The sequence below is a fragment of the Penicillium solitum genome (assembly GCF_028829755.1).
Source record: "Penicillium solitum strain IBT 25940 chromosome Unknown utg000001l_segment0_segment0, whole genome shotgun sequence".
Lineage (NCBI taxonomy): Eukaryota > Fungi > Ascomycota > Eurotiomycetes > Eurotiales > Aspergillaceae > Penicillium > Penicillium solitum.
The window spans coordinates 7,921,535-7,939,677 of NW_027072121.1; the positions used below are offsets into that span (position 1 = coordinate 7,921,535).

General features: G+C 48.2%; 9 protein-coding genes across 9 annotated transcripts; 6 read left to right on the forward strand and 3 right to left on the reverse strand.

The window, feature by feature from the left end:
• Positions 1-273: 273 nt before the first annotated feature.
• On the forward strand, positions 274-4,370 carry N7455_003047 (inositol polyphosphate kinase VIP1; the record flags this gene model as incomplete). The annotated part of the gene is made up of 3 exons (XM_040955279.2): positions 274-2,707; positions 2,758-4,081; positions 4,136-4,370. The coding sequence occupies 3 exons, from the start codon at positions 274-276 to the stop codon at positions 4,239-4,241; spliced, it is 3,864 nt and encodes a 1,287-aa protein (XP_040814323.2). The 3' UTR covers positions 4,242-4,370.
• A 759-nt stretch (positions 4,371-5,129) lies between these two features.
• Positions 5,130-5,942, forward strand: N7455_003048 (GPR1/FUN34/yaaH; the record flags this gene model as incomplete). The annotated part of the gene is made up of 4 exons (XM_065604399.1): positions 5,130-5,313; positions 5,382-5,492; positions 5,550-5,595; positions 5,651-5,942. 4 exons carry the CDS (start codon positions 5,130-5,132, stop codon positions 5,940-5,942), a joined length of 633 nt encoding a protein of 210 aa, XP_065462890.1.
• Positions 5,943-6,229: 287 nt separating this feature from the next.
• N7455_003049 (uncharacterized protein) lies at positions 6,230-8,228 on the reverse strand (the record flags this gene model as incomplete). Its single annotated transcript, XM_065604400.1, has 4 exons — positions 6,230-6,492; positions 6,570-6,985; positions 7,050-8,067; positions 8,126-8,228. 4 exons carry the CDS (start codon positions 8,226-8,228, stop codon positions 6,230-6,232), a joined length of 1,800 nt encoding a protein of 599 aa, XP_065462891.1.
• A 342-nt stretch (positions 8,229-8,570) lies between these two features.
• Positions 8,571-9,114, reverse strand: N7455_003050 (uncharacterized protein; the record flags this gene model as incomplete). The annotated part of the gene is made up of 2 exons (XM_040955071.2): positions 8,571-8,747; positions 8,803-9,114. The coding sequence occupies 2 exons, from the start codon at positions 9,112-9,114 to the stop codon at positions 8,571-8,573; spliced, it is 489 nt and encodes a 162-aa protein (XP_040814381.2).
• Positions 9,115-9,211: 97 nt separating this feature from the next.
• N7455_003051 (uncharacterized protein) lies at positions 9,212-9,616 on the forward strand (the record flags this gene model as incomplete). The annotated part of the gene is made up of 1 exon (XM_040955104.2): positions 9,212-9,616. One exon carries the CDS (start codon positions 9,212-9,214, stop codon positions 9,614-9,616), a length of 405 nt encoding a protein of 134 aa, XP_040814513.2.
• A 558-nt stretch (positions 9,617-10,174) lies between these two features.
• Positions 10,175-11,500, forward strand: N7455_003052 (diacylglycerol/lipid kinase family protein; the record flags this gene model as incomplete). Its single annotated transcript, XM_040955182.2, has 1 exon — positions 10,175-11,500. One exon carries the CDS (start codon positions 10,175-10,177, stop codon positions 11,498-11,500), a length of 1,326 nt encoding a protein of 441 aa, XP_040814329.2.
• Positions 11,501-11,719: 219 nt separating this feature from the next.
• On the forward strand, positions 11,720-15,091 carry N7455_003053 (lipase ROG1 family protein; the record flags this gene model as incomplete). Its single annotated transcript, XM_040955043.2, has 3 exons — positions 11,720-11,973; positions 12,044-12,937; positions 12,997-15,091. Exons 1-3 carry the CDS (start codon positions 11,786-11,788, stop codon positions 15,089-15,091), a joined length of 3,177 nt encoding a protein of 1,058 aa, XP_040814359.2. The 5' UTR covers positions 11,720-11,785.
• Positions 15,092-15,228: 137 nt separating this feature from the next.
• On the reverse strand, positions 15,229-16,209 carry N7455_003054 (inositol monophosphatase family protein; the record flags this gene model as incomplete). Its single annotated transcript, XM_040955209.2, has 3 exons — positions 15,229-15,907; positions 15,963-16,044; positions 16,092-16,209. The coding sequence occupies 3 exons, from the start codon at positions 16,207-16,209 to the stop codon at positions 15,229-15,231; spliced, it is 879 nt and encodes a 292-aa protein (XP_040814504.2).
• Positions 16,210-16,628: 419 nt separating this feature from the next.
• On the forward strand, positions 16,629-17,927 carry N7455_003055 (protein HGH1; the record flags this gene model as incomplete). The annotated part of the gene is made up of 5 exons (XM_040955286.2): positions 16,629-16,649; positions 16,702-16,747; positions 16,797-16,900; positions 16,953-17,066; positions 17,124-17,927. 5 exons carry the CDS (start codon positions 16,629-16,631, stop codon positions 17,925-17,927), a joined length of 1,089 nt encoding a protein of 362 aa, XP_040814375.1.
• Positions 17,928-18,143: the final 216 nt, after the last annotated feature.

Below are 18,143 nucleotides of genomic sequence, written 5' to 3' on the forward strand. Positions count from 1 at the left end.
AGCCCATTCAGTCTGATAATAAACTAAATGAACAAAATTAAACCAGCGAAATGCCCGTTCTTTCTCTCCGCCTATGCAAATGCGGAACCCCCTATCATATATTTGGTAATACAACCTTGGAATCCCCAGAGCTTCCACTTCTCCCTCCGCGAACTGCTACTGCTACTCAAAGAATTTCTGCTTCCCCAATTCCCACATTCCATTGATCAAAATTAAATTTTCCATCGAATTAGAGTTAAAAACACAATACTGCCCAGGCAATTGACCCCTCATATGGATGACGCCGCTGAGCACAGCAACGGCTCTTTTGTCGATGCTGGACCTTTAAGACCTACAGAACCGAACCACTCGTCGCCTTTACTTGATATGGACTCCGATAACAATGATCTGACGCCCACGGGGCCCGTTCCAGAACCTACATTGGTGCCAAATAAGCCTACGTCACACGCAAAGTCGACCCAAAGCCAATCAGGAAAAGCCGATTCGGGATTTGACACTCGCTCCGCCAGTCGAATGGGACAATCTACACGACCTTTAAGCCACGCACCTAGAAGATTGAGCGGAAGCACGGCTGCCAGTACCGCTGCAAGCTCTATCAGTGAGATGGAATCCAGCTCCCTGAAACCATGGAGGATCGGAGTCTGTGCCTTGGATGTGAAAGCACGCAGCAAACCGAGCCAGAATATCTTGACTCGACTCCAATCAAAAGGTGAATTCGAGGTTATCGTCTTTGGAGACAAGGTTATTCTCGATGAAGCTGTCGAAAATTGGCCCGTGTGTGACTTCCTGCTCGCTTTCTTCTCCGATGGATTCCCCTTGGACAAAGCCATTGCCTATGCTAAACTTCGCAAACCGCTCTGTGTCAATGACCTGCCTATGCAAAAGGTCTTGTGGGATAGGCGGCTGTGCCTGAGGATTCTGGATCATATGGGTGTTCCCACCCCGAAGCGGCTGGAGGTCAACCGCGATGGTGGTCCGGTTCTAGAATCGGCAGAACTCGGCCAGCATATCTATCACTTGACTGGAGTGAAGCTCGAAGGCCCAGAGAGCGGAATTGGTGGCGGTGCCCCTCAAACCCAGAGTGTCTCAATGTCCGAGGATGGCGAGGCCTTGATTGTTGACGGCAAGGTCTTCAAAAAACCCTTTGTTGAAAAGCCAGTCAATGGTGAGGACCACAACATTCACATCTACTTCCCCAATGATCAACAGTACGGCGGCGGTGGAAGAAGACTATTCCGAAAGGTCGGCAACAAAAGCTCGGAATATGACCCCAATCTCACTGTTCCAAGATCTGTCACCGAGAAGGACGCGAGTTATCTGTACGAACAGTTCCTCAGGGTTGACAATGCAGAAGATGTCAAAGCCTACACTGTTGGGCCAAACTTTTGTCATGCAGAGACGCGCAAATCGCCCGTGGTCGACGGTCTTGTTCGGCGCAATACCCACGGGAAGGAGGTACGATACATCACGAAGCTTGGCAAGGAGGAGGCAATAATTGCATCAAAGATCTCAAATGGATTTGGTCAAAGAATCTGTGGCTTTGACATGCTCCGCGTGGGAGATAAAAGCTATGTCATTGATGTCAACGGCTGGAGCTTCGTCAAGGACAACAATGATTATTACGATAAGTGTGCCAACATCCTCAGGGATATCTTTTTGGAAGAAAGACGCAAATGCGAGGGGATATCGGAATCGTCCGAGCCGCCATCACCGGACATGGGCTCATCCTCATCCAGACGGAGCACGACAGGATCTCATCGCCAAGCACTAAAGACATTGCTGAAGTCTCCTAGCACTTCCAGACTTTACGGCCAAAATCAGAAACCCACTGAAGCCTCAGAGTCATGTACTCCATCAGTAGCGTCGTCTGGGGTAGAGAGTACCGATATTGGTGCTGCTCTCAGCAAGTTGAATTCCCGGGAAGCCTACTCTACTAGTCGTGGCTATAGTCCCTCAAACACGAAATCTCCGGCTCTTTCGGTGCAGCACGCCAATGACGAAGCCCTTCCGCCTCTTCCTGCTTCCAAACACTCTTGGAAGCTGAAGGGCATGGTGGCAGTGATTCGACACGCAGATCGGACCCCGAAGCAAAAATTCAAGTTCACTTTTCATAGCCAACCTTTTGTGGATTTGCTGAAAGGGCACCAGAACGAGATAGTGATCAAGGGGGAAGCTGCATTGTCCAGTGTTTCTGATGCCGTCAAGCTGGCTATGGAGAAGGGCCTAGAAGACATGGAGAAGCTTCAGTTGCTCCGCACATCCTTAAACAAAAAGGGCGGCTGGCCTGGTACCAAAGTACAGATCAAGCCAATGTTCCGGAAAAGAAAGCCAGAAGAAATGGGAGAGCAGGGCCCACCGGAAGCTTCAGCTCCATTGCCTGAGAGTAAGCCCAGTGAAGAGCCCCCTGCGCCTGTACCCAATGAGGGAGAGGGACTCACGCCAGAGGACGAGGACTTGCGCAGATCACAGACACGAAGTGATTCTATCTCAGGTGCGACTTTTTCTCGGTTCTCTGCCGCCGAGAATGACTTGATTCTGGACAAACTACAGCTTGTCATCAAGTGGGGTGGTGAGCCCACACATGCTGCACGTTATCAATCGCAGGATCTTGGACTGAACATGCGGGATGATCTCAAGCTGATGAACAAGGAGGCGTTGAATAACGTCCGTATATTTACCAGCTCAGAACGTCGAGTGAGCACCAGTGGTAAGCTATCTTCCTTCCCAATACCTACATCAAGCTAATAATTCTTAAAGCACAAATATGGGCATGCTCATTTTTGGACCAGAAGGATATCCCGGAAGACTTGATACAAGTTCGGAAAGATCTGCTTGACGACTCAAATGCCGCCAAGGATGTCATGGATAAAGTCAAGAAAAAGCTGAAATTGCTTTTGCGAGAAGGGTCTGCACCTTCACAGTTTGCTTGGCCCAAGGACAGAAACATCCCAGAACCTTCGGTTGTCCTTGCTAGGGTAGTTGAACTGATGAAGTTCCACCGGAGTGTCATGCGACACAACTTTGAGAAACTCGACAGCGCACCGCACATATTCCAGACACCATCCAATGACCCTGAAACCCAGAGCCAACCACCCCCCGTGGATCCTGATATATCTAGCATCCAGGGCCGTTGGTGCGCTGGTGAAGATCCCCGACTCTTCAAGGAACGGTGGGAAAAGCTATTTGCGGAGTTCTGTGACACCGAGAAAGTCGACCCCAGCAAGCTTTCCGAGCTATACGACAGTATGAAATTCGATGCACTCCACAATAGACAGTTTTTGGAATGGGTCTTCATGCCTCAGGACAGCCCCCGTGACTCTGTTGAAGAACAGAAAAGCAAGAGCGCAGCAAAGGTAGACACAATTGCGGAGGGGAAACCTGGACAGGAAGCCGTGAACGACAAATCCGAAGAGCGCACGGAAAGCCAGACGTTTGCCCACCGCTTTGGGTTGAAGAAACGCAACCTTGCTCTCGAGTCACTGCCGCACCTTCGGGCCCTAGATGATTCATACGATCATTACTTCAAGCTGTTCCCTGGCTCCCAATCTTCCAAGTGCAAAATGGATGAGCGGCTTTCTCAGCTCCGGGAACTGTACAAGTTAGCCAAGGTTTTGTTCGACTATGTGACGCCTCAGGAATATGGAATCACCGATAGCGAAAAACTCGAGATTGGCCTCCTAACCTCTCTTCCCCTTCTTCAAGAAATTGTTCGAGATCTAGAAGAGGTGCAGGCTTCGCAGGATGCCAAGTCCTTTTTCTACTTCACCAAGGAATCTCATATCTACACCCTCTTGAACTGCATCTTGGAAGGTGGAATTCAAACTAAGATTGCCAGGAGTGCCATCCCGGAACTTGATTACCTCTCTCAAATTTGCTTCGAGCTATACGAGGCGCGGGACAGTGAATCGGACTCCTACTCTTACTCCATCCGTATCTCAGTCAGCCCTGGTTGTCACGCCTTCGACCCACTTGACGTGCAACTCGATTCCAGACACTCCATCGGCTGCACCCCACGCCGAAGCCTAACAGCCCACCAGGATTGGAAGGAGGTGATTGAGACGTTGAAGGCGAAGTTCAACACGTAAGTTGTATCCTACCTTTACCTTCCTGGATTTTCACTGATCATTGCATGTAGTGTGGAGCTACCCAAAACTTTCATCGCGGTAAACCTCAGTGACAAGCACTCTCACGGTGAGAATTCATCGTCGCCCCCGCGCGGTATCTCCCCAGCTCAGGACTAAGATCAATATTTCGGGAACATTATATTTGTGATGGCCATTTTTTGTTTTATTTTGTGACCGATACATTTGGATAGAATTGCTTCTTATGTACCCCTGCCTTATGAAGGCTGTATCATGTATCTAGTAAACGGAGGACCTATGAATTCCTGTTCCAGTTAGTTTTTTCATTTTTTTTTTCATAGTTTAGTCCCCTAATAAATACACCGTCCTGCAACCTTCCTCTGATGCTCCCCAAATAAAGGAACCGACTTGGCCATTCCTACTCAAATACCCAAGCCAGTACATACTCGGCCAAGCCCGGCCAACCCCTGTGGGGTAGCGGCCAAGCCTGTGGAGACAACCGCACCAGTTTGGCCGTACTCTTGGGGTAACATAAGGACACAAAGTATGGAGTAGCGTAATAGAAATTAAGAATCGAATCGACCGGCTGGGTCTGCCGGCCGTTCTCCCCAATAACCCCCGGAAAGCCACTCGGATCTTCGCTGATCTCCAGGGCTATTACATTTTTATTGGGTCAAATTTGTCATAAAAGCTGCAATTTTTCCCTCCATGGCTACGAATAGTCACAATTTCCTCGGGAATCTAATTTCGCTCGGGCTTGTCCGGGTTTCTTGAAGGAATCTTTATATAGTACTTTTCGCTGAAATGTTGAAAAGAAATCTTGGATTTGTGATCGACTCACTTGTGCCTCGTTCTCCATATATCGATGTTATCCGACGAAATGTCTACCGTGAAGGAGAATGAGACACGGGTCTCGAGACCGAGTCAATCGGTCAGGAAGCCCGGTGCTCATTTAGCAAACCCTGTAAGATCCTTCGATGACTTGAACTTTTAGATGCAGGGTACATACTAACATGCCAATCTTCGGTCACATAGGCACCTTTAGCGATGGGTGGCTTTGCTACCACTCTGCTATCTGTGTCTTTGGCTATGATGAACTTCCGTGGTGTCTACACACAAACTATTTTCATGGGTGATCTTTGCTTTGTCGCTGGAATCGGTATGCTTATTTCCGCTCAATGGGAGATGGCCCGAGGGAATACATTTTCCTATACAGTACTTTCTGCCTATGGTTCGTGATGACAACAATATCCTATTCTGCTATCAAAGGAACTAAATATTAACATTTCATGGTTGCAGCATTCTTTTATGGTGGTTACGGAGTAATTATGATTCCTGCATTGGGCATTGTCGATGCATATGGCGGTTATACTCCGGAGTACCACAACGCCCTGGGTTTCTTTGTCTTGTGTAAGCGATATGCTTTGAAATTATCTCCCTCTCTCTCTCTAACATTCTCTTCTCTAGTATGGGCGGTCTTCAACCTCTTCTTTCTCTTAGCCAGCTGTGCTCTGTGAGTTCCCTCGACCCTACATTTCCCTAGTACGAAAGCTAATCCTGTCGAACAGGAACATCGTATATATCTTTCTATTCCTTACACTTGAGCTGTGTCTCATTTTCGACGCCGCGTCTAGCTTTGTCCTGGCCGACGGATTGGTCGACAAAAGTGCCAATCTCATGACCGTTGCTGGTGCCTTCGCTTTCGTTTCCAGCTTGCTTGGATACTACTCTGTTCTTCATTATCTGTGTGAAGACTCTTTGCCATTCTCGGTTCCGATGGGCGACACTTCTCGGGCTTGGAAGCGTTGGTGCAAAAAGACAACTCGAGAAGACTCGAAGGGTCAAGAAGAATTGGTGTGAAGGGAATCAAAGGTTATATATAGAATGTTCTATTACACACACAGTGTGCTTTATACATCTAAAAAGAAGATTCAAAGAGCGTCCAAAAAAGGTTAATGTGGATTAGACGTTTAATACAATATACAGTGCTACACCTATGGCTAATAGAAAGAATGGTCATGCTATGAGTAGCTGCAATTATCTACATGTGTAGACTTCAATGGATGTAATAAATATACAGCTACAATGTTTCCGGCTAGTCGTTAAATGCTCGTATTTAATCATCCAGAAACTACCTGTATAGATGTTTAGGTGGGCAATGGGCTTGTCCGTGCATGTACATAGCGCTGCTCACAAGTATCGGCATATATATCAAGCCCATCACCAATTACTCTTATTAGTGACCATTTTTCGTTTCCTCGTATAAGGCGAGCCCATAGCTTGACTACAGCAAACCCAAGGTAAGCACAGTCAGACTGGTGTGAAGGTCTAGACCAAAAATCGTCATCTCCAGATGTTCGTCCTTCCTCGACGATATCGCTAATCCAGCTCACAAGACGTGTCTCCTGCTCTAATCAAAATGGGTTAGTCAGTTTTGCCGTTTAAAAGAGAAGTTTAAAAGGGAATTAAACGAAATGAGACACATACCATCAAGAGGCCTTCTAGTCTGGCAGTCGGAGATGCAGAATAACCACTTGCTGAGGAATACGGCAAATTCCAATGCACAGAGGGAGTGCTGGACATTCCACACAAACGCATGGCTTTGAGCGACGAAATTCACCCCGAGTTTGACCGGTATGCTGAGGGCATGTGTTGCATGTAGGATTGCCGGAAGAAGATGAGGACCAGCAGGTAAGCGTGGAATTTGCAGTAACTGGTTGGCAATTTGCTCTGGATCTCGATATCGCAGTATCTTATATGATCCTAAATCGAGCCCAAGTCGTACATATGCAACACCTAATAGCGCAGCTGAAGTAAAAGTAACAGGGCCATTGGGATTCCGGGGATCCAGGCTAGATTCGGGGGCTCGTTGCCACAGAGAGGTCCATGCATGAAGAGCATTTCTTATGAAAGAAAAGAAGTTGTAGATTAGAAACAGTAGTTTTAGATGAAGGGTGGTTAACTTACCGCATAATCTCCTTTTGTCCAGTTATCAAACTCTGATCAACGTCATTATAAGGTCCGAGGGCATGGTAGGTGAGGATGATTTTTTGTATGACCGCATGCAAAAGAATGTAGTTTGCCAAGGGAGATGGCACTGGCTGTGAGTCTGGGGGATGCGACTCCCGATGACTTTTCATTATGTGGCAGAGAGCATCCTGGAACAGAATTTGCTCTTGATGGCCCGATCTTCGAATCAAATTCCATTTCTCTTGATTCGGAGCAATCCACTCGAGACAACTGCATGGCAGACGAAGATTTATTTCTTCACTCAATATGACCGGTGGTGTGCCGAATGCTATAGAATGGAGATTCAAAAAAGCAAAGGAAAAGAATTTCAGCCTTCTGTCTAACTCCCGTTCAATCCAAGAGCGCCAATCAGTACTATTGGCATGTAGAAACTGTTCGACTTCTTCCAGCCGAGATTCTCTGATGCATCTCGCCAAGGAGCTTTGGAGATTGAAAGCTTCTCGAGCTATGCTCTCCTCATTCTGCCAGGTTGCAAAGGTAATGAGAAAGAAGGTACAACGTGCCTCACGCATAACTGCCCTCTGTTGCAGAACCTCGAAGTCAGAATCGTGAGTTTCGTGTGTGGAACGAGTCATATTCCCGCTAATTTTAGTATATGACTTTCTCTCGGTTTCTGCGATTTCTCGTTCACGTATCGTCTGTTGGAGCATATCCTTGGCAGCTCGAAAGAGCAGCACTGCTTTTCGATTCTCATGTCGAAACTCGGCCCCAAGTGCACACATGGCCAAGAGGATCTCTGGCTCGCACTCGTCAATCTTGAACGTTGGAATGTGAACTACCGGTAGATGAGGGTAGAATCCATCGAAAAAACCATTGACAAATCTTGAGAGCGAATGGCAGGATGGCAAAGAGTTATCTGTTACAGTGGTTTGGGATTTCATCAGGGCCTCCAGAAGGCTTTCTCGATGCAGGTTTGTGACCGCCAAGATTGGCAATGTTAGAACTCCGAATTCCGCTGTATCTAATGGTTAGACTATACCTCTCACCGGGGCATGTACTGAGAATCGCCTTACCGACGGCCTCTCTTTCAGTTGGAAGTTTGCTTAGTGTTTGGTCTGGGCCCGAGGGCTGTTCATGAGATGGATATGCGGTTGATGGGGTTGGTAAAGCATTCATGTTGAAGTCTCTAGCGAATATTTGCGTGATGCTTGGCTCGGAAGGTAAGTGCCACTCGTTGTTTAGCCCTATGTTGTTACTGAACATTTCCAGGCTTTGCAGGACCAGTAGATCTTGGGCACTGGATAGAGGGTTTCCTGCATTGATTTAGCGTGTGCATTAGATGATAACTATAGAAGAGGTGGGGCTTCTGGATCTTTTTTCTTCCTCAGATAACACAGTCTAGGGGATTGAACTATAACAAACCTTCTAGTTGATAATCGGCAAGTGGCTCGTTTTGGATGATCGACCCAGTTGATATATTTTGAAAGTCAGGATGTTGCCAGGGGGATATCCCTGGATCTAAATGGATCTGGTTGCTTTGTGGTTGAGCATCTTCACTATTATTGCCAATTGCGGGCGATGGTTGCTGCGTTGGTGGGTTGATCGGGGCATGGGTGATGCTTTCATGCCGCTTGAGGAGATCACGCCGACTGAAGGAAGAACCGCAGGAGCATTTGTATGGTTTTTCATTGGTATCTAGACATTATTAACGTAATTATCCGCAATCTATCTAATAGGAAGCTATGCTCACGGATTCGCAGATGCCTTTCCAGGTGTTCGTATCGCCGGAAGTGACGCTTGCAATACCGGCATATTCGCGGTTTTCTTCTGTCTGTTGGAGAAGCTTCGGGTTCAGCCGTTGAAATTTCTTCCATCTCGAATATCCAATAAGCACCGTGAACGTAGGGGTTCTATTATTGAGAGGATCTATGGAGGTGGATGAAAAGCGAAGTGTCTCCAATATTGATGGAGGTTGGAAGTTGAGGTCGTCATAGTCGCAGCCAATATTACTGTGGAGACTGTGGAGAACCACCTCCAAACACCTCCATAGGTCCTTCGTCATGATATTTTGAGTATATATTTACGTGAGGGTGAGCTCAATTTACCCAAGTTATCTCAATTCATCAACCTGACTGCCTGTCTTCCGCCTCACGATCACAATGTCTTCTCTGTCTTATATCAACGAAAAAGGCGCTGGTCAGAAACACAGCGATCTATGCCATTATTCCCAGGCAGTTGTCCTGGGAAATATTGTCAAATGTTCCGGACAAGGAGGTTGGGACCAAACCGGTGCTCTGGATGCCGACAATACTTCGGGTCAAGTCGATCTAGCATTCCAAAATGTGGACAGGGTGCTGCAAGCCGCGGGTCTTCGCGGCTGGGAAGACGTTTATTCAATCCGCAGCTACCACGTTAATATCGACTCCTCGTATGATCTCACCGTCAATAAGCTCAAGGAGCGTATTCCGGGTCATCGACCTATCTGGACCGCTATCGCTGTACCCCAACTAGCATTCTCAGCGATGAGAATTGAGATTGAAGTGGAGGCGATCAAACAAGCTTAAAGAAACAAACGACATAAAATGAAGTAGGTATTCACTTACAGTCCCTGCCATCTAACTAGTATGGGATGTTTCCAAGGTTCTCCGCTAATGATTACCTAGGTATGTCATAGGCAAGGTCGTGCTTCGAAGCGGCTTCATTGGGCGTCATCCTGAGATGACCACATATGATTGATTGTCGATGATCTTCCATACGGTGTTGAGGTGTCGACCTGGTATGTAATGCATGAACAAGTGTAGTACACCCCTATATAAATATTAAATAGAGTCAGCACTGGGGGTATAAGAATTCAACCATTTTGCTTCAATGATCGAAAGTGTCGGTTGTGTATATATGTTAAGCCGAAAAAATTGATAACCAAGTAATTTCGATTTTTTGATAAAAAGACAGTCATGTAATTATAATAACAATTAAAGAGTGAGATCTCTCCTAAAAAAACTGTCGTCTTTTTACCTAAGTAGTACGACATGGATGGTGAAAAAGTCCGGGTAAGCCGTAAACCCCGCCCTGTCAACTGTTGATTTTTCTCTCACTACTCTACATACTCAGAGATAGCAGAGATGCCTGGCCCTTTGGCAGTCGATATAGTCGACAGTACCTTGAAATACAAATCCCACGCAGGCACTGAGTATGTGATTGACTTCAACGACATTCTCTGCGTGTTGTCCAATCCACTCACGTACAGTGTGCTGTTTTTTCAGAAAACCGAACTGGATGGCCCCAAGTCCGAAGACTTTTCTTTGAAAAAGATCGATATCGAGTCCCTGCCTGCAGAACTGTCTTCATTTGTGACCAAGGTTCCCAACCATCTTCGGAATGAAGATGAACCACCTATCGTCCAGGTTGTAGTATCTACTGGATCAGGAACGGGGAAAGCCAAGACAGTCTTTGAAGATGTTGTCCGGCCCCTTCTTACATATGTTGGGCTAGAAAATTACGAGCTCTACGAGACGCAGTCGACGCAAACCATCATCGAGCTCGCACAATCGAAATTTCTGGACCGGGCTCATAATAGCGTCCCTCAGACTATCATCCTTCTTTCTGGCGACGGGGGTCTTATCGACATTCTCGAGATTTTCTACAAATCCAAGAAGACGATCGGTGTATCTCCCAATATTGTGTTGATTCCTTGTGGGACAGGGAATGCTATGGCAAGTTCTATTGGATTACGATCTGGTCCGGTGCCGGGCCTTTCAACCCTCCTTCGAGGCAGCCCGTCATCTATACCAGTCTTTGCTGCCAAATTTTCACCTGGTAGTCGATTGGTCATCGATGAAGGTCGCCAGCGAGTCGATATCGATACCGATGTTCACCACACATTATACGGGGCCGTTGTTGCGAGCTGGGGGCTCCATGCTGCATTGGTTGCAGACAGTGATACATTCGAATATCGCAAATTTGGAGTGGATCGTTTTAAGATGGCTGCAAATGAACTACTTAATCCCTCGGACGGCACTCCGCCTCACGAATTCAAAGGCAAAATCACATTAACCACCTCGAATGGCCCGAACAAGGCACGTTCCCAAGAAGCAGTGGAAGAGCTTGAGCACATGTATGCGCTTGTGACACTCGTTCCACGACTCGAGAAGGACTTCTTGATTTCCCCAGACTCAGTTCCCCTGGATGGACAAATGAGGTTCATCCGCTTCGGTCCTATGTCGGCGGAAGACGCGATGCAGTTGATGACTCTAGCCTATCAGGGCGGTCAGCATGTGATGGAAGATACGGTTACCTACGCCGACACTGAACAAGTTCGAATCGATTTTCAAGAAGATGAGGAGAGGTGGCGACGCGTTTGTATTGATGGAAAGATCATCGCTGTGGAGAAGGATGGTTGGGTGGAAATTCGTAAAGAACCTACCCGTTTGCTGAACTTGATCAATTAGACAGGGATTCACCCAAGTTGTGATAGAAATATATATTAGATTAGAACTGAAGAATACATTGTGTATGGTTTATAAACAAGGGCCAGTTCATAGAGTTGTTGATCCGTAAAGGGAATGTAATCATGTGTTTCCCGCCATCTCCGGGATTGGACCCCGTAAACCACCACTCCACCCATCCCAGCATATGGGATGCGCCAGCAAATGATATTGTTGTTGTCTCGCTAGTCTCTCTTATCTAGCGCCTTGGAATTTGCTTGATTATAATGGAACTGCCCATTAGATTCGATGCTGATCACTGCGCGCACCTATTCGGCCTCCCAAACCCCAGACCAAGGTGCAGCACAGCCCTGCAATAAAAGGTCGCGATTTCATACCTTCTCCGGCTGGCAAACAACTCCGGTGGATACAAAGGAAGCGACCGACATGTTGTTAATCCATCAAGTTGGTAGTGTTCGTGTTGGGGAAGTCGTCAGGTGAGTCTGGTCCGGATTGCCCCTCAAGTCCGAAGACCTCCTGGGTCGCTAATAGTAAATCGTCCAACAGATACACGATTACATACACTCCGGCGGACGATCCGATCCTTCCCATTCCTTCGAATCTCTACGTGAGGGTGAAGAACACATCTGCCATCCCATTGCGCGCCGCATACCTCCATGGCCCGTACACGCTATACGCTGCTTGCTATCCCTCGCAGTTTGACCCCAACACCAAATATGAGCGACAGGATCTGGAGGGTATACCTCAGTTTGAGCCCTACCTAAAGGCGGGAGGTGGTTGGGACGCCATCATCAAGGTGCCGGCTAATCTCCAGGAGGCTCACGATTTTGGCTCTCCGAGTCAAGGCGGACCGGCAAGTGGACAGAGCGTTAGCTGGATTGTTGAGATACAGTCGCAGGTGATATTCTCAAGTAGCGCAGCGGTCCATTTTGAGCTGCTGGTGGGCCGAGATGAAAAATCGCTGGCATATTTCTCGGGCGGTGCATGGAGTAGCGGAAATGGCGCTCCGGGGCCTCCGGCAAAGTTACAAGACCATTGGCTACCTGGAACTAGAGGTAGTCAGGTACTTGCCTCGAAAGGCGTGTACACAAAATCAATCGCTCTTCATGTCGACGATACAACTAGTCTATGGAGCAATCCTCCATTCCCCTCGGCGCAGCCGGCTTCCGAAAGCGCTGATCAGAAGAGTCAGGACTCGCAACCTCTGTGTGACAATCCAGCGCCGGAGGGCTCTACTGAAGTTCCGATGAAAAGTGCCAAGAAGAAGAAGGTGCATCTCGTGTTACTGACACATGGGTTGCACAGCAACCTCGGTGCAGACATGCTCTATTTGAAGGAGAGCATCGACGCAGCCATGAGAAAGTCCAAGCAGAACGACAATAAAGCAACCGCTCCACACGTCGACCCTGTTGGACTGGATGATCAAGAAAACCCGACAAGGTATGAAACCCCCTTTGAGCGCTTGGGCATCCAAAATTCCTAATCCCTGGTTTTGTCAGCAGTAAACCCAGTCATGTGGAGGACGATCAAAATAACCAGTCTAGCGACAACCCTAACGATGACGACGAAGAGCAAGTCATTGTCAGAGGGTTCTCTGGAAATGCTGTTCGGACCGAGCGTGGGATTCAATACCTCGGCAAACGACTGGCCAAGTATGTCCTGCTTCTCACATATCCAGATCAACCCTATTTCCCTCTGAAGGGCTCAAAGTCGAACCCATTTTCTCGACCTTTTAGTGCTCGCAAGGAGCGAGCTCAACCATTTGCTCATTCAGCTGAATCAACCCCCCAAGAGAATGCCCAAGAATTTCTAAACGAAGACCATGCCTACCAGATTACAAGCATCAGTTTTGTTGGCCATTCCCTCGGCGGGCTGATTCAGACATATGCAATCGCATATATCCAAAAGCATTCGCCTCAGTTCTTTGAGCAAATCAAGCCTGTTAACTTTATTGCTCTTGCAACCCCCTTTCTCGGTCTCAGCAATGAGAATCCAATGTACGTTCGATTTGCATTGGATTTAGGTCTAGTTGGTCGTACCGGCCAGGATCTCGGGTTGAGTTGGACAGCACCGAAAGTTCGAAGTGGTTGGGGGGCCATTATTGCTGGAAGAGGAGAGTCTACAAAAGACCCCGGCCATTCGGATCCTGGCGCCAAGCCGCTTCTACGGATTCTTCCTTGCGGTCCTGCCCACGAGGTTCTTAAGAAGTTCCAACATCGCACAGTGTACTCGAATGTGGTGAATGATGGGATAGTTCCTTTGCGGACGTCCTCGCTTTTGTTCCTAGACTGGAAAGGTCTAGATCGGGTCGAAAAGGCGAGGAGGGACAATGGAATTGTTGGAACTATGGCCGAATGGGGGTGGGCAGAGTTGACAGGCGCCAACTCGAAATCCCCGCGATTAGGTCGCCCCGAAGGAGAACAGCCTTTGAGTCTCCCGACATTGGAGACCGATCATCAAATTCCATATTCTGCGACCCAGGTTTCCCCAAGACCCAAAAACGACATTTTGGGCGAAGATACAACCGCCCCGAGACCGGCACAATTCCTAGCACCACCCAGTCATGTGTCCAGCCTGAAAATGCCAGAGGTGGGCGTGGTGAAGGAAAATATCCCGGGAAGTGCGCCTCACAGTCCCCTGGACAGCTTTTTCTCGCTGTTTCGCCTAAATCAGGGCAAGAACCCCCCTAATAGCAAGAATGCTAGAATTTATAAGCGTAGCCAGACCCTGAGCACGTTTGAGACTGGCGATGGCGATGGCATAATGCCCATTACGCATGGAAGTTCCTCGCACGAGCACGAAGGAGTACATACGCCCCCGAAGACAACATTTTTCGAGTCTGCGGGAGACTTACTGATGCCGCCTTTACCACCTACGGATTTCATTTTGGATCCTGCCTCGCGACCCCGGACAATCTTCCATGATCGCATCTACCACCCAGAGGATATACCACCCCCTTTACCCACAAAGCGACGCACATTAGCGTTTGGCTCGCTTCAGGGCAAGCAATCGAAGTCGGCGCCCACTCAGCATCCACCTGCTAGCATCGCGGAAAACGAAAGTGGCCTCAAGATCGAAGAAAAGATTGCGAGAGCCTATCACCGTGATCTGACTTGGCGTAAGGTTCTTGTTCGGCTTGAGCCCGATGCCCACAATAACATTATTGTGCGGCGCATGTTCACCAATGCCTATGGCTGGCCTGTTGTGAAACACTTGGTTGACACACATTTCAGCCACACGCCTACTGCGGAAACTGACGATTTTCTGAAGCAAAATGTGGAGATGGCCAAGTCTCCAAATGTTGGACCGACTAGTTCTGGTGATGAGGTTGAAGGGCAGTCCGGTTCTGCGGATCCAAATTCAGTAAGAGATACAGACGATTTGCCAAATTTATCCGATCTCCATGTATCGGAATATCCATCTTCTGGTCCGAGTGACACGTTACCGGCTGAAGATGAATCGCACATGAGCACCGGTGACAGAAATCTTGTATCGAGGTCAGATTCAGCACGATGGACTGATCGTGAAGTTGTCGAGGATGACAGCGAGTCCGGCTTCGAAGTAAAAACTAACGCTGGTTTCCGTCACATATAATAGCGCCATTCTGGTTTTCATTGTACATACGGTACCCTTAGACATATACCCTGTAATTATGTGAACGTTATATTTGAATTGAAGCTTCTTTTACTTTATATCGTATTCAACTAGTCCGAGGATTAAGGGGCAGGTAATCAATACTTCAGTTCACCTTGAACATGGCTCCAGAATTCCTCCACCATCTCCTTCTGTCCAGTCCCGCCTGGGGAACCTCGGACAGCAAGATATTTCCGCCCATCAAGACGAGCCTCCCAAACTCCCGGGTTACCGTCCGCCATAATGCCCCCGGCTTCAGAGAGGATAACCCACCCTGCGCAGACATCCCAGGACCAGCATCCACCCTCCCAATACAAATCCAACGAGCCATCAGCTACAGCACAAAGATTCAACGCGGCCGAGCCTAAACTCCGCATCGAGCGCACCATAGCTCCACCGTTTTCCTTAGACTGGCCCAGCTTCTCATATGTCCGAACCTTAGTCTCCCAATTGTTCCCGCTGCGATCCGCGCCCCATTCAATAGCAATAAGAGCATTAGCTAATCCGGACAGGGGCTCAACATTGTCGCCCTTGAGCGGCAAGCGAGTTTCACGATTGAGGAAAGCGCCTTGACCTCGAATAGCGGAATAGAGGTTTTTGGTAGAGGGGTTATACACCACGCCTACTGCCGGTATGCGTCCAACAGCGAAGCCGAGCGAAACACAGGCAAATGGGAAGCCGTGCACGAAGTTCGTCGTTCCATCTATGGGGTCCACGACAAAGGTAGGGGAATCGGTCAATGGGCGTGCTGGGTCATATGTTTCTTCGCCGTGGAATCTGAGAGAATAGCCATCAGAAGCATGCTAGCGGCCACGAACGAGAAAACACGTACTCGTAGTGTGGGTATTTCTCCCTCAGTGAGGTTGAGATCATGTTTTCGACGGCACGGTCATATTCTGTGACGAGGTCGGCACCTACGGGGATCAGTTGGTGTCTTTTTGCTGTTTGTATGCATACGGACTATTCATTTTGGATCCTGTGCCGCTGGTTGCTGGGAGAGCATTGTTGATGATGTCCCCAGCCTTGAAGGCCAATGAGACTAGGAAGTCATGGATCTCGTTGAGGTTTGGGTTCTCCATGATACAATTGAGATATTGAGATGGTAGATTTTTGAATTCTACCTAGTATAGCTGGTTTAAAGGTCAAAGATGGAGGAGACGATCTCCGGGAACGCTAAAGGCGGGGCAATTCCGACCTCTTTTCGAGGAAATATAGTAACGTCGACATGGATATTGTAGAAATATAGACTATTAGAGGTATGGCTATTATTGGATTAACCACCCCTATCCTCTGAATATTGTCTATCTCTACATATTGTAGGTATATGTGTTGTATTACAAATCGTAGACAAGACCCCTCGCTGGAGTATCTCCACGCTTCCAGTGACGTCGAGAGCCCCCCACTTCCGCGGGAAAAAAAAATCTTTGAGATTCGACAATTTTGGAACACACATTCAGGTGCCCTTCTTTCTGGCTTATAGATTAGATTATACTACAATATGCCGACCGAACTTGAAGAGGTGCGTGTCTGTGACCTACGATATCGATTAGCTCACTCACATCTTTCTATAGCTGGTGGAATTCCTGCACCATGGCAACACCCAAATCAGACAAATCGGTACGGCAACTCCTCTCGCGACGCGAATATATGATCTAACAGCTCATAGCTTGCGAAAACCTCGTCGGCTTCTCCACAGCCCAGCCTGACTTGTTCAAGCGCCATCAACTCCTACCCGTCCGCGATTTGAAGCTTCTGGCCCGCGATTACACTGTGCGTTATCTGGCGATTATGGGGGTGACTTTCGACTGATATCTTTGTATAGCCCATTGCGAAGAATGCATTGACCATCCTAGTCAATTTGTCTGCTGACGAGGAGGTGTTGAAACTTCTCGCCGAGGATGAGAAGTTCATTGAGACCTTGCTTGCGAAATTGACAGTGAGTTGTCTCGGTCATACCTGTGGATAGCAACGGGGCTAATGTATTTGATCTCAGAATCCCAATGAGCCCAACGCCGATGAAGTGGCCATGCTTTTGGCCAATCTCGTCAAATCCGACAAACTACACGATCTGTTCTCACTCAAGCGCAAAGTCCCCGAATCCGTATCTACCTCCGAGAACGCAATCGATCAGGTGATGGACTGCTTCGTGAAGGGCGCCGAGGGCGATCTCAACAAGCACGCCAATTATGATTACCTGTCATACCTGTTTGCCGACTTGTCCCAGACGGAGAAGGGCAGGGCCTATTTCACCCAACGCCAGGAGTACGATGGCGTGGTCCCCATCACCAAGCTGACTGTCTTCACGGAGCACAAAAGCGATATCCGCAGGAAGGGTGTTGCATCCACAATCAAGAATGTGGCTTTTGAAATCGAGTCGCATCCGATGCTCTTTGACGAGGATGGAGCCAACCTTCTGCCTTACCTGTTGCTCCCGCTTGCGGGTCCAGAGGAGCTGTCGGAAGAGGATACGGCGGATATGCTGCCAGATCTCCAGCTGTTACCGCCCGATAAGCAGCGAGACAGCGACACCACCATCATCACGACCCATCTCGAAACCTTGCTTCTCCTGACCACAACCCGAGAGGGCCGTGAGAAGATGCGAGCAGTCAAGGTTTATCCTTTGATCCGCGAAACTCACATGCATGTTGAAGATGAAAATGTGACAGAGGCATGCGACCGGTTAGTGCAAGTTCTAATGCGAGACGAGGAAGGTGAAGGTGAAGGTGAAGGGGAGCCCGAACAACCTCAAATCGAGGCGCCTCAAAACGAGGATGAAAAGGTTGTAGAACTGTTTTAAGCGATTAGATACCAAATCAATTGTACATATGGAAGTGAACATTATCCAACACTGTATATGATTCAATTGTTGTGTATGATTGTAATATTGTACCTTCAATGTTATATGTAACCTTCCGTTGGACAGGGAAGATAAATCTGCCGATGTCGGTGGGGCAGTCCAGCTCCGGGGGGAACGACGGGTCGTTTTTCACCACACTACGACCTTAGTCCTCCA